The sequence below is a fragment of the Spodoptera frugiperda genome, chromosome 25, assembly GCF_023101765.2.
Source record: "Spodoptera frugiperda isolate SF20-4 chromosome 25, AGI-APGP_CSIRO_Sfru_2.0, whole genome shotgun sequence".
Lineage (NCBI taxonomy): Eukaryota > Metazoa > Arthropoda > Insecta > Lepidoptera > Noctuidae > Spodoptera > Spodoptera frugiperda.
The window spans coordinates 6,316,405-6,331,323 of NC_064236.1; the positions used below are offsets into that span (position 1 = coordinate 6,316,405).

Below are 14,919 nucleotides of genomic sequence, written 5' to 3' on the forward strand. Positions count from 1 at the left end.
ATTGTAGTTGAAATGTGTTTTAAGTTGTATATGTTAGTGACAGTATTATATCATGTGTGATACGGGCACATAGCACCGTCCTTTTATTTTTAATGAACGAAATATTCCTCTTGGTAGTAGTTTGTAAAGATTTTGAAGTTGTGTTGTATACAAGTCATTGGTTTCTTTCAAAGTAATTTGTGATTACTGATTACAATCAGTTGTAAAGCTCTTTAAGTACATAATTTAGATTTATTGATTGCGAACATACAAACATTCCTACTGATATTATTTAGTTATGTCAATGTATTATGTATATTGATGAAATAAGAAATTGTTACTTCATTTTTATTAATGTTCGTTTTATATTAATATATTTTACACTATTATATTTTATACATACAATATTTTTGAAATTGTGTATATTTTATTGTGATTATTTTTAAGTGTCCATGATGTGTAATAACATAACTATTAGAAATGTTTAATAATAATAAAACAATGATCTCCAATATATTGCTAAATTTTATTTCAATAATAGTTAAAATTACAAGTGTATAACTTAGCACTAGATATTGCACAGCTAATAAATTCTAAATTTTTGCTTTTTATAATTATTAACAATGGATAGGTATAACACAATATGAAAATGATAACTAATTTTGGTGCGATCTCATTCCGTGCTCCCAAACAATATTATCAAGCCAATTAATACTGAGTTACTTAGAGTTTGAGTTATATTCCAAATATTTAAATGTTCAGCAACCATTTCGGAAAGCAGTACCTACCTACCCAACTAGCATTAACAATTAATAGCAGAATATTATTAGATAAACATGTGGAATAGAAACAACTGAATCCTAAACTGATTCTATTCTAATTTCAACAGTACCCTTAGTACGAGTTTGCTTTAAGTTTATAGAAATCGAAGCGAGAGCGTGTTCCGCGCTCCGATTGGACGGCGCGAATGAACCAACCAATCATTACCCTTAGTATAAGTTTGCTGACGCGCTCTCGTTTCGATCTCGTTAAACGTGAAACAAATTCGTACTAAGCTTTCAGCTATCCTTACGAAAATATACCTATGCGTTCTAGTAACATTACGTAATATTTAAAGTTGTCACTGTGGTTTGGGACATAACTCATTACCTTTATGTAGACTATACTATACATATAATTTGAAACTAGTATCAAATAGGTAGGAAATCTGAAAACTGCACTGAAAGCCTTTTCACTCACTTCGGTTGCCGTCATACCACGACGTTAGTTTCACATGGCTATAGCCCTCGGCTCTCGTACGCCGTAACCGGCAACCAAAAGGTGTGAAAAAACACTATTCTCGACCATATACATAATTATACATAGGCATCGGTACACATAGATATTAACCAAAACCCTAAGCCTGCAATGGCCTGCATATAAGGTAGAAGTTCTTAAAGTTAAATCAGCAATCGTTAGAACTAACATTAGTAGTACCTACTTCTACCCATAAACCTGCTACAAAAACAACTTCATATAGATTTTATAAAGTAGGTCAGTTTGGGTATTTCTATAAAACAGTACAGATTGACTTTGAGGGCAAACTTGAAGGCGTTCAAGCGCTATTGTCGACGCTGACACACGATGGTGTCTGCGTACCTTCATCGTGAATCTTTGTGAACACTTAACACTCAACTAATAGCCTGATTTGCTTTTGTGAAAATGCTTGAGATAAAGAGAGAAAATGTGAAAACTAAACGCTACAGAACAATGCTATAGAAAGAAGAAATTAGGTACAGTGAACCTGCAGATTTGTTCATTCCCGGCAAACTAAGCCTATAGGTAAATACGCACCCTGACAGAATTATTCTCTTCTTACGGTCCTCTAGAAAAATCCCAATAAATTGTAGGCAGTGGCATTAGCTTGTTATCTTATTCGTACTAAACAAATGTTTGTGTCTTCTCAGAACCAGGTTCTGTAATCTAGCGAGAAATCAATGGCAGGACATCGCGATGCCACAAAACACTACCTTATTAATATTATTAGATGAAGTATTAAATCGTTTCTTTTCAAGCGACTCGGAACAAAACAATAATTTAGTTATGTCCGTACTGTAGATTATCTGAACTGAGTGCAAGTGATGTGAGTACGCTGCGTCGCTGAGGATTCACTCCGAGATTCTCCCAGTTGATCCACGATAGCCTCGCAGTCAGATCTATGGAAAAAAGTAACGAATAAATATTTTTATGTTTAATAACTTAACAAGCTTTAAAAAAAATTAAAGCGGTCTTTAGCAAAATCTATTTAAGTATATCATTTATATCACTATATATATCACTTAAAATGAAAACATGTTGTTCAATGCGAGAATCGAACACACGATGCTGAGCAGCCGCTTGCTCAGTTATTGTGCAAACCGAGCGAACAATTCGTGATTTGATTCTGAAGTCTTGCTTACCTACATTGTCCTACTAACATTAGGTACCTAACTCAATAAAAAATGAAGCAGATACAAACACGAGAGGCAAAGGTTGGTAAACTTGTAACATGACATCTTTAATCTAAAAACAATCGAAATGTTTACCGCTTGTATTCCAATGAGCTCGGTCAGCTTTTATCTCACCCCGGAGACACTTTTCCACGTACGTCAGAGGGTCATAATCAGCTTCCAACACCTGAAAAGAAAGTAAATTAAGCAACTAGCAACAAGAGTGTCTTTTAACACATTGAACACCGTGGTGGTCACCGATGACCGACGTTAGTGGAGGATTTGCCTTCACTGTTTTCTATTGGCAGTCAAAGACGCCCTTAAGTTACCGAAAGGTTTCCCCCACCTTAGGTGAGGCTAGAGGAAGTGCCAAATTTTTACTGGTTTATTGGTTAACTCCTATTTCCTGGCTTGTATTGAAGTTTGTGTAAATCTATCTAAGTCGTAGTTAAAACCGATAGACAATTGAATTCTTAGGGATTTGTTTAAGTTAAATAAATAATGTTAACTATTTGAGACTAAAAAAAAGTCATGCATTATTTTTTTTTAATCTTCCCCCTACCCCTTAAAAAGTGCGGACGAAGCAATGATAGTTACAAATATTACTTTAAAACCACCCTTACTATTTACGTATAAGTAACAAAGTAAAATAATAATTGATCGTAGTCTAAAATACCTAGTCGAATAAATGCATTACCTCTCTAAGCAGCGCAATGTATGCGATGGCCAGTCGGAGCGTGTCAATCTTGCTGAGCCGCTTCTCGTACGGGAACGTCGGCACGTGCACGCGCAGTTCATCGAACGCCGAGTTTATACTGCTAAAATCACAACACCACAACAACATTATAGCTTCACGTTATTAAACATCTACATTTAATTCACCGAATTATTTAATTATCGGTTTTTTTTTTAAATAAATCTACACTTTTCGTTGGTTCAATGTCATGAAGAGCAAATCTCTTTTCCGATTCCGTTCGATACTAATAATTTCCCTGATGTAGGTAAAATTTAGGTATTGCCTTATTTGCCTTAGTACGGCATCAACCCCGATTTCCTCGATAAATTCCTTGATATAATCCTTGATAAATTAGTCCCCGTTTGTAAAACATCATGCAGAAAACATTAAATACTACAATTAGGTAAACGTCATAACAATAGTCAATTTACAAAACTACAGAAATCGCAATTAACAAACTAATAAAACTCGTTAAACATTTTCCTTTACAACATCCCTTAGGACACGGCAACAAAAGCAAAGTACTAACTAACTCCAATATCATGCAAAACAGTACTAAAACCTGTTACAGGTGCTTTTTTAAACTTTAATTCAGAGCTAATAAAAGTCGCGGTATTTTAAATAGTCTATTTGCACCGCGCGGCCGCTGCGCTGTAACCGCGCCGCCGCCGGCGGGATTCTGTAAGTGCTAGCAGGAAATTGAAAGCTACAAGTTGTCGGAGCTCTCGCCATACATCGCCATTTGTATTGCTGTTTGAAAAATCATTTCCCATAAAACCAGCACGAGCTACAAAACTGAACACGGCAACAAAGTTTTGTGGAAAATGGGATTTGCACGTTGAATATCGATTGACTTCAGTTAGGTGTGCTTTCTTTTTTTTTTCAGTTTCACGTATTACTTCCATTTGTTCTGTTTCGTTTGTGTTTTATAGCCGTTCCATTAGAGACGCGTTTTTTTTTATTAACGGTGATTGAATTCGTTGTTTTCGTTCGGTAAAGGCTGCTGCTGACTGCTTTAATAGGTAAATTGGAGTTACTTTTTCAGTGCTCTGAGAAGACTATATCAACATGCATAGCATTGGTACGCAACTAAACAAGCATAGGCTTAAGAAACAAATGATTGAGTAGAGTACAGACAGAAAGGTAGGTTCGTGCAACAAATAAGAATGATACCCATTGGGTCCGGACCTCAGCATCCGTCGGCGCTCGCGGACGTTAGCGGCGGCGCGCTGCACGCGGTACGGCGAGCCCCCGCACTGGTACTCGGGCTCCGTTGACGTGTCCAACAACACATCTGTATGTACAATTATGTTATAGTTTCAATACTTACCTAGCAACTGGGGATAAGTACCTAAGTGACAATATTATATGTGAAATCCTATGGAGGTTATTCAGATAACCGCGATTATGATCGTTAATATGAAATAGGGTATTTCTATCAGGCAGAAAATAAGTACCACTCATTTAGTTTCTGACTTCAACTTCCACTCACAATTGACTTGACTTGACATGACTTTTATTTTTAACCACTACAATAAAAATTTTGTTTACTATGTACATAGTATTGTGTTAGATAGAAACAATTGAAAAGACTACATCGGAAAGGCAGAACCAGTGTCATAATATAAATCACCTAGCCTCAGTATCCCCAAAAAATATAAAAAGAACATAAATTTTGAACTAAACAAAACTATAACAATACTAAAAAGAAAACTTAATACTTAAAATTATGCCTAAACTAGTAAAAATATAGAAAAGTAACCAAAAAATAAAAAATAAAAGGACCAATATTGTGCATGTGTGTGCAGTGTCCAGTGATCGAGGGGTTTGCGTTGACAGACTGACAGCCAGTTCTATTCTGACGTTCCAAATGTGCTTCTATGTGGAAATGTTACCCAGCTAAATGCTTTGAGTTTGAACACCGACGAGGCCGTTGACAGAAACGAAAAAACTAACAATAACTATTATACCTAATAGTGTTAAAGCTTGTGATGGTGTAGTATGAATATTTGTTTCTCTTTCAGGCAAAAACTACTGAAATTAACTAACATACCTTGTTTTTTTGTTTATAGGCTGGAATAAGTTACTAAAATATTTTTACAAGTAAATTGGCATAAGCAGAAACCAATTATTGCATTGTGTACTGTTACATTCAGTAGGCATAAAAACTCAATTCAGTATCCCACTCGTAAACAATATCGTTGAAATTAAATTAAATGATGAACCAATATGAAGAGAACTTATTGAAAATATAAAACGAATACGTGAAACGGAAAATGGTTGAGAGTCGTGATTGTGACGGGACCCATCGACGTGAACGAGAGGTCTGTTGATCTCTCAATTAAAATTGAAGGTAACAATACTTCAAGTGCACAAAGCTATCATTTTCAATTAAAATATGAAATACGTGTGAATTTCTGAGGCTTAAAAAGTTGGGCTGAATTTTACTGACACAATCAATTTAAAATAACGTGGGCTCAAATATATTTTGCCGTGTACCAATGTACCTACATATTATGTGTATTGTGTGTGTGAAATGAAACCATTTCAATTGAATATTATTTTTGATATTCAGTAGATGTGTGGCGTTTCGCCGGAAAAAAATTGTCGAAAAAATCGATCCAAAAACTTAAGATTAAGGTCGGTAACCTAACCTAACTAAATGATAATCCTTAAATAATTTTATTGAAAGACTAGCTGACCCGGCAAACTTCGTACCGCCTCAAACATTTTTGCCCTCCTTTTAAATCTACCCTGGACAACAAATAATTTAAGTCCAAAATTTGTCAAATCGGTCCAGCCGTTGTCGAGTTTTAGTGAGACTAACGTACAGCGTAATTAATTTTTATTTATTTAGATTTCACCTTTCACGTCTGTCTATAAGAAAGCGGTAAACTCAGAAAATACAGAACCGATTTGTACGGTTTTCACCAATAGACAGTGTGATGTCTGAGGGCAGTTTAGGGTGTAGAATATATTACAGTTTTACCAGTTTTTTTTATCTACGCAAGCAAGAAGCTATTGCCGGAAAACTAGTTAAATATAAAACAAAAGAAGTTAGAAATACAGAAATCAACCTAGTACCGTACTATAGCTCCAATTCTGCTAAAATAGAATAAACAAATAAAACTAGTTTGAAAATGAAAACACATTTCGTTGTAACATAGCCTAAGGGGTTTTTAGATAAAAGTGTGATGATATTCGGAATTTTCATGAAAATAAAACACTTTTTTAGTGGGCCAAATCATTCAATGACTTCTCCTGCCTTGGGCGAGGCGAGAGGGAGTGTCAGATTATTATTGACTAAAAACCACCTCGTTCCTACTTCTGCTTTTCGAACTGGAGCCCTGGTAACCAGGTAGGCAGTCCGCAGCTCCGGGAAACTATACTATGTTCAATTATTTTAATTCAGTATTAAATTGCTTTAGAGCTTCCAGATTTTACTAATTAATTAATGTATATATGCAGTTTAGAAATAGAAAAAAAAGAGATATAGGTACCGTAGAATATTTTGTTAAATATAGATAATACCAAATACCATTAGTTTAGACGATTTCATAATGTTTTGTAACAATAAATTAAATTTATACCTAATTATATTCAAATAATTCAAAATGCGTCTCTGATTTGCCTGATATTTAATTATTAACATTTATTAAGTATCTCGTTTATCTCATTGAATTGGACTAAATTAAGTACTGAATTTCGATTATCAAAATCACGGATAGTTTTTACTGGAATGCGGTGAAGATAATATGTAAGCTAATATTGTCTCTGTATTTTATAGAATTTTAGATATTTTAAATTACATCACAGAGACCCGATATTTTTAAAAGACCCGATATTTTCAGAGACCCGATAAATATAGGTGATAGTTCAAATCTACAAATTACGTGTTTATCTGGTATGTAGTGGCTATCCAGACATAGTGATATACCTTAGTCAAAGATATACCTGAGTGCAACTGCCTCGAGTGCTGATGCACGTAAGCAGCTAGAGGCAGCTGAAGCCGGCTCCTGGCTGCAGCATACACACACGACGGCAGTTCCGCAGTCAGCGAGGACCCCTCATCATCAGAACCGTCCCCATACGCGAACTTCAGACCCATGTAATCCAGTCGACGGGAATCACTGTACAAACATAATATTTTTTAAGAAAAAATTGAGAAAAATTTTGTTGGTAGAACACAAAATAATTACACAATTACGTACTCCTGCCCGTTAGTTTCCGTAGAATTATTTTCCGATTCATACATCTTGTTTTAAATAAATCCGTAAGTTTTTATAGATTTCATAAAACTACAACACAAAACCTCAGCGACGGAGTGAGAATCATTAGTAAAGTAACACTTATTTAAGTATTGAAGCACTTTGTGAAGTGTGTTCGCGTAGTAAATTACGTTTTGCATTAAATTCGGAATACATTTCGCTAGCTCATAGTGTTAGCGCTGCTGAGAGCGACTGCCGCTAGATCTCGCAACCCTTTACTGAGCTAAGGCGCGCCACACGCGGGGGTTGAAGCCTCACATACAATATTAAAGTTGCAGGTTGCACAGTAAATTAATTAACAACATATATTTTAAAATAGATATTTATAGGGTTATTGTAAAGTAGATAATAATGCCATGTTAATTGAATAAATAAAATATCATGTACTTAGATAAAAAAATAAAAGATAATAAAGGTAATTTGCGCAGTATTGGATAACAATTAAAAAATACTGTAATTCATAAAACGTATTTTTTTTTGTATTACATAAAATAATATAAAAAAATAAAAAATACCTCAGCGGTGGTGAAGTCGAAGAGTCGGCGAGCTGGGTCCTAGTAGCAGACATTTCACAAACACTAAGTAGGGTTCTCCCACAATTATATCTCGCCCGATATCGAATCTCAACTGAATCTGCGTGGACCGCTTATAATAATTTTATACCACAAGGGGTGGTCACTTACTCGCGTCCATATTGGTGTGAGTCTGGTGACGAAAATATCGTGGCAAAACAAAATTCACCTTATTGTTATTAATTTAACGTTTATAACGTGTTGACAAAACTGGGGTCTGAGCGAGTGTGTCCTTCATCCCCCGGCGCTGGGGTGGAGCTTTCGAAAATTAAGGCAGGCGGAGGCGGGGCTTATATAATCCTAGACAAAGAGACAAAACTTCGGTGGGTGTTTATTAAATTACCCTAATAACTAATGATCGCGGCCTGAAAACTGATGACGTAACCGAGTTGCTCGAAATATGGTTAGAATACAATTTTCAGACGCATGCTACGAGGTTGCTACGAATTGCTACGGGTCGCTACGCGTGGTTTGTATTAGTAAAATGTTTTTTTAAATTACATTAATTTTATTTTATTGTTATAAATCAATAAAATATCTCAGTGTTTTGCTCTTCGTAGTAGGCGCCCCGTTCGTGCAGTGTAACAGATTTTTCAATATCTTACTAAATATTTTTTTTTAGATGAGACGATCCTAGAATTTAAATGTCAAAGCATTTTTTACGTTCATCTATTTAGAGTTATCACATTATACCTAAATCAAAATATTATTTAGATTGGATAGATAAGAGATTTAATTTTGTAAAATTCTTTTTCTTGCTTTTTGATTTTTTTAAAATGTAGGTAACTACTTACAACCTCTAACAATAGAAAAATAATACAACTTCCTTATGAGATCAATTCGCATTAATTTGTACGCGCTTACTTAGTTAACTTAGCATGTGGGTGAATGTGTCAAGTCAATAGGAAACTATGGTGCCGATACTATATGACAAATCTATTTGATGATTTTTAATATTTCTTCACTTATCAATAAATATGAAGACTGAGTATATTTTTATACAAACAAATATAAGATTGTATACATATAGTTAGTTGTATATTGACAGATACCTACATCGTTTTCTCTAAGAAGAGGGCGATAAAATTCGTCGGGTTGGCGGGGACTGCGAGTCGGATCGATGTAGTGCCAGCTCTCCCATTGGTGGTTCGCCGAGTGTTTTTGACAGCTCCTAGGTTATAAAACACACTCCGCAGCCGTACTTCACGTCTACGAGCCACCCTTGAAACATTACTGAAGCGGGAACTGAAATGTAAACGTTTTCGATGATCATCCACAGATAAACTGTTTGTACCGTCAAACGAAATTGGTTTACTTATTGCTTGTACAGTGTACACTTACCAACAACAAGGTGCAATATTGTGGACAGGTAGTTATGGTATGATATTTTCATAACTCTATCTAGTTTTGGTGAAAGACTATAACATTTTTTTATACGACATCAAAACATCATAAAACATTATGTAGAGCGTGAGAATGCGACATGTTAACATAATGGGCACAAACTAGTTGCAATTTATCATGACTATAAATTAGCGAGTCACCCTTTGATAAACAAGAAATATCCACAACTACTATAATTTGGTGCTAATTCTGTTCGGAAGTGCGGCCCTCGTCGACCCTGTAATTGATTTGTCGCGGAGACGCGCGACCCTGCGACCTGCGACTGTCGCATCGCACGGCCCGCACGTGTCGCGGCCACGCCCCGAAGGACCGTGTTTGATAGCTTCTCGCGTGAGATCTCATGTCGGCTTCAGTTTGGGTCACGAGCTCTTGTGTGTGAGCAACGAGCTGTTTAAATTAAATATATTCCAGGCTTGTAAATTGACCTTGCAACAATCATGAATGTTAAGTAATAGTTGAAAGTAAATCTCTTTTTAGGTAATTGAACTATGGAAAGCTTTTGTATCTGAACGTTGTTTTATATAGTTAAACAAAGTTAACTTTAAATTTTACATTAGAAAACTTAAATAGCGAGGTGCTAAGTTGTGAAAGTTCATTAGCTATATATTTAGTTTTATTTATTTTGCCTCTCTTGGTTTTTCTACTCCCTGTGTACGATAAACAAGTTATATGCAGCACCTATGCGTACCCAGTACCTCTATCAATTTATATCACATATTAGTTAGTTGGTTACAATTTTACATATTACATTTAATTGCCTAACTTTTTTCACAGGAGTCTTAATTGATTTAATGCAAAACCGAGCTTTAAAAAGCAGCAAAACCGCTGCGGCTTGAGTTAATTTATTTATTTGCGTGCATATGTCGGCTGCGGATTATCCAGTGGGTCCACAAGACTACAAGGAGCACGTGGTCTTGTGTGCTGCGCGGGGAGAGCGCGCCGCGTGGCGAGCGCCCGCCGGCGGCCGACCGGCACGCGCCGCTCAAAGTGCCCGGAACACTGTACCGACGCCTTTACCAAAACTGTTTTTTTGACGGCACTTAATTAATCCGTGTCGCCAAGCATTTTGAATCACTGTTATCAACTTCATACAGTTCGAATCTCAAGCAAACAAACTATTCGAACACGTGCAAACAATTCTGGTTGCTTATGATGACATACTTACGAAAAAAATAATACTTTTCTTTAATACACTTACATAATGTTAAGTTTTACTTTAATTGCTATTTAATTATGACTTTGTATAAATCTAACATTTCTGCACTTCAGTTTGTAACTACCTAAATATTCCATAATTAAAACATATTATTCCCTCATTTGTTTATATCAATGTAGGAAATTTAATCAGTTCCGAAATACTAGATCTATCAAAGATAAAATATGTATAGGTAAGTGCGTACAGTTCTTCAATTGCCTGGAAACCAAATCGCTCCCTTTGTGATGAAACCCCAGCCCGTATTTGTCTGTATGTTTGTTGTATTTAAGCATTTATTATACGCAATTATTAACAAGTCGGGAACAGAATTGAACATGTCAACGGGAGGGTGCGGCTCTCAAAGTTTTGGAATTAGAATTTAGTTAAATTATAAAAAAAAAACTTATTTTGAAAAATTTACTCGTAATAAGATAAATTATTTCATAGCATTCAGATAACCTGTTTAACTATTAAATGTATATTGTATTTTAAAACGTAGGTAACAGCAATTAAATTAAGTTTCCAATTGTGCAGCCGCACACGTTGTGTCTTTTTTGTGTAAATTTAAAAAGTGCAGAACATGTAGAAACGAATCGAACGGCAAATAGTAGTCAAAACTTTTTGAAAAAAAGGCGAATGTCTGTACGAATAAAAATGTAAAGTTTGGGTATCGGCCGGGGCTCACCCTATTTCACAATTGCATTGGACGACGAGGGGTCGGCCGTGTTCCACGCGACTCATCCCCACACCGCACTGCAAGTACCGCAGTCGTATGGGAACAACACACAAATTACCCAAAACTAATTGTTTAATATGTTAACGCCATTTAACTGAACAGATTGAACAATTCGAGTGGGTTTTTTGGTGGTCGCTTCGTATTTGTCACTCGCAAATATTACGCGTTAGCGGTTTTGTAAATAAATACATTAATTTTGGATTGTAGACCGAAAATTTATTTGTTTTGTCGATGAGATAATGGTTTTGAATACAAATGCGTTCTTGGAAAACTAGATTCTTCCTTGTGTAGGTTTCCAGTTTACCGATATATGTCTAATAAATGATAAAAAACAAAACCTATTATAGGCAAAGCCTTTGAAGTGTAATCACGGTCTATTTTCAATGACTAATGACAAAGCAGTTTGTCACAGGTCACGATACATGGTTAATAAGTAATAGGTAAGAGCGAGTAATTGCACTCAGACCCTCTGTTGCCATTGCGAGGAAATTATAGCTGTGCTTTGAACACTGATACTTTGTAATAAATGTTAACAGGTAGATGCAATTACGAAGATTATCGTGGTTAAAAACCGTTGGCAGTATTACTGGATTTTCTCAGGATATAAGTTCTTATGTGTGCTTTTGTTAGAAAGTGCTTACTATGAGTAAGGGAGTGTACTACTGGTGTATTTATATATAGCTATAGCTTCCATTAGGCAGGTGGTGTCTATTGTCACTGCTGAACAAAGACCTCCGTCTTGAGAGGGGGAGCCAATAATTCTCTCTACGCTAGACGTATCGGTTTGGGGATCATAGTTAAGATGCCGCTGCCCGTAACTCGATAGCTCGTCCCAGTTTTAGTAGTGAATACTAATGTGTTACATTTTTCATTAAATAAATAATGAAGTACCTAAATGTTAATCTAATACTTTTATACCAAAGGAAAGTTACGTTACTGTATTGAAAGGATTTCCCTGAATTTAAAGTTTATTATAAACAAACCAGTTCATTATAACTTTGAGTAAATTTCTATTAAATAGCGTTCAGAAAATTTCCTGGATTATGAGAAATTTTAAAGCAAAGCAACGAGTAGGTAAAGTTAATTTAATAATTGAACTTCAAACCTGACCACTTATATATATAATTTTAACGGTTCGAAATAAGTAGGATAAATATGAAATCAAGTAACCATGTTTTGGTACTTAACTATAAAGTCAAATAAATAATATAATTTTCTTTTTTATTAACACCCTTTTATTAGAAAGACTTGTAATGAACTATGCAAACAAATCTAAGAAACTGAATATAACACTCTTCTAACTATTGTATCGTCATTATACTTGGCAATTACATGTGGATTAGATGAACATACAATATTATGGTGTAATCTGTCTGGTCCGATGACCGGCTATCAGAAACCTTCTAAATCCGTCATCAAGCTATATCTGACTAGCTAACAGTAGCTAACAGCTTATTATATATTATATTAGCTAACAGTAGATAACGAAGATTAGACTTTTAATCTAATTAAATCAAATGAAATAACTTTAATACATCCATAGTGTACAGTGTGGTCTACAATTTTAATACAGTAATATGTCTCAATTAGTTTATCAGTATTTATTAGTCTTAGTTTAGTCCTAGTAATAGAAAATATATAAGAGATAAGACTAAAAGTAGCATGCATGTCTTAACTTTTTAAACTAATGTTCTTATACTTGTAGATACATATTTTGGTTTAAAGGTTTCTTTACGGTTAAAGTGATCAATACAGGTAGACTATACAGTTACTGGTTATTGAGTGACCGACTACTGAGTGGTGGCTGACATTGAGTGACGGACAACACAGTAACACAGCTGAAACTGCTCGTAGAAAACAGGGTCTGGCATATAGGGTCGTTGGGGAGAGTACGGGAGCGCTAAAGAGAATGGAGAATATGTGATTTTTTTTGCGTGTAGAAGCCTTTTGGCTTGAAACTGGCAGGTGGTTAAGGTACGCTAATGAGTCCGTTTATGTATAATTGTATATGAATCGTGTTAAGTATAGGACATACATTGCGTTACAGTTTATCACACATCGCAAATATATTTTCGATGTGTTTATTTACACTAGGGTAAATAATTTGCCTTACTAGCCATATTAAGTTAACGAGTTCATGACAAACAAAAGGTGTACGTTTACCTTTTGTTTTACATATAGCGACCATATTTCCAATAACGCTTATTACCACTTGACTAACCCTAGCATCGAATTTGAAACTAAGCACAACATTTTATAATTACCTCCTACACCTATTGACTATTCACTCTCGACCAACGAGGTTGTTAATTAACTAGTAATCTAAAATAGTTGAGATATTAGTATTTATTATTTAAAACCTAAGTATCTACTAGGTATTAACTATGTTATTTAGAAATAGAAATTGCAATCAAATATTGAAGGTAACAAACTAAGTACGTATTGTATGAATATTACACATCTACTAATCACATAAATACAAATAATGATGTAATATAAAGCAGGGCACTGTGCAGCTCTATCATTATGCTAACGTTTCACAAATGTATAAAATATTCAAGGAGCCAGCCTGCATTTTCTATTGATCGGCCTCTGACATGGAACATCAGTTATTAAGTATTGATTGAATGTAATTGTAAGTTGTTTGGTTTAGTTCTACACGTTCAGTTAATGATAAATTAATGTGATTGACTTGTTGTTCTAACAACCTGAGAAGGCGGGGAATACATAAGTACTAAGCACGCTTTTGTTTTGCAGCACTAAGATAGATTAGTATTTTGGAGTTTATCAAATCTGGTCCTCTATTAACGACTACAATTTATGCAGATGGTCACTTATAACAGAGCAATTATTATCACTTATGTTAAAACTATGTGATGTGTTGCCTGGCTACTTCTTTTAAGAAAACGGTGATATGTATATCTTACTGAATTAAGTAAATCACTGAATAATTATTGTATAATTGATTACACTTTGAACTGTCTCCACATGCATTTTTAGTGTCGACCAAAACCACATGGATTATTATTCAAGTTAAAGTAAAATATGCTACTTCTACTTGAGCATGTGCAAACTGATAAAGTAAGCATTTGTTTTTCTTAAATGCAATAATAACTAGAAATTGTGATAATAAATAGTCCAAAAAACTTACATCTTTTTGTGATCACTATTTTTGTCGGGAACATCGTCTGGTGGAAAACCCATTGTGAAACTTTGTCTTGTTTAAGTTTTTACAAAGAGACTAACACGACTGTCCAACGTCTTGCAACAATCTTTATGATTACCGTACTGACATCAGATTATTGATTGCACGACACAGTATGTAAAATTAAATGGTATCGCGCACTCTTTCTTGCTGGATCAGCAGTATTATGATACCTTTCGACGTCTCACTATGCACTATTCCAATATTGTCACGTTAACAAATTACAGGCTCGAGACTTGCGTGTTTGCCGTATTTACCGGTACTTATGCAGCCCTGTGTCGTTTTGTGTAATTATGTACGCTTTTGTTCCCTTTTTAGATAGGTGCTTGCTGAATATTTAGATGCCGCGGAAGAAA

The 14,919-nt window shown here is 35.0% G+C and overlaps 1 protein-coding gene across 7 annotated transcripts; it reads right to left on the minus strand.

The window, feature by feature from the left end:
- Window positions 1-486: 486 nt before the first annotated feature.
- On the minus strand, window positions 487-14,684 carry LOC118266906 (T-cell acute lymphocytic leukemia protein 1 homolog). 7 transcript variants are annotated; one of them, XM_035580552.2, is made up of 7 exons: window positions 14,510-14,683; window positions 9,080-9,268; window positions 7,138-7,313; window positions 4,357-4,477; window positions 3,145-3,262; window positions 2,544-2,634; window positions 487-2,174 (listed from the first exon to the last, which is right to left on the minus strand). In XM_035580552.2, exons 1-7 carry the CDS (start codon window positions 14,560-14,562, stop codon window positions 2,056-2,058), a joined length of 867 nt encoding a protein of 288 aa, XP_035436445.1. In that variant the 5' UTR covers window positions 14,563-14,683; the 3' UTR covers window positions 487-2,055. The 7 variants fall into 7 exon arrangements, with proteins under 7 accessions (XP_035436445.1, XP_035436462.1, XP_035436436.1 ...); XM_035580569.2 differs by having other exon boundaries at window positions 4,372-4,477; window positions 14,510-14,682; XM_035580543.2 differs by having other exon boundaries at window positions 3,145-3,265; window positions 14,510-14,682.
- Window positions 14,685-14,919: the final 235 nt, after the last annotated feature.

Bases quoted from the DNA above. Each gene is read 5' to 3' on its own strand.
- LOC118266906 (XM_035580543.2), bottom strand. From the start codon at position 14,562: ATGGGTTTTCCACCAGACGATGTTCCCGACAAAAATAGTGATCACAAA. The intron at 9,269-14,509 runs GTAAGTTTTTTG...TTTACATTTCAG, and splicing joins AATAGTGATCACAAAAAGAT to TTCCCGCTTCAGTAATGTTT. The intron at 4,478-7,137 runs GTATATCTTTGA...TTGTACATACAG, and splicing joins CTCGAGGCAGTTGCACTCAG to ATGTGTTGTTGGACACGTCA.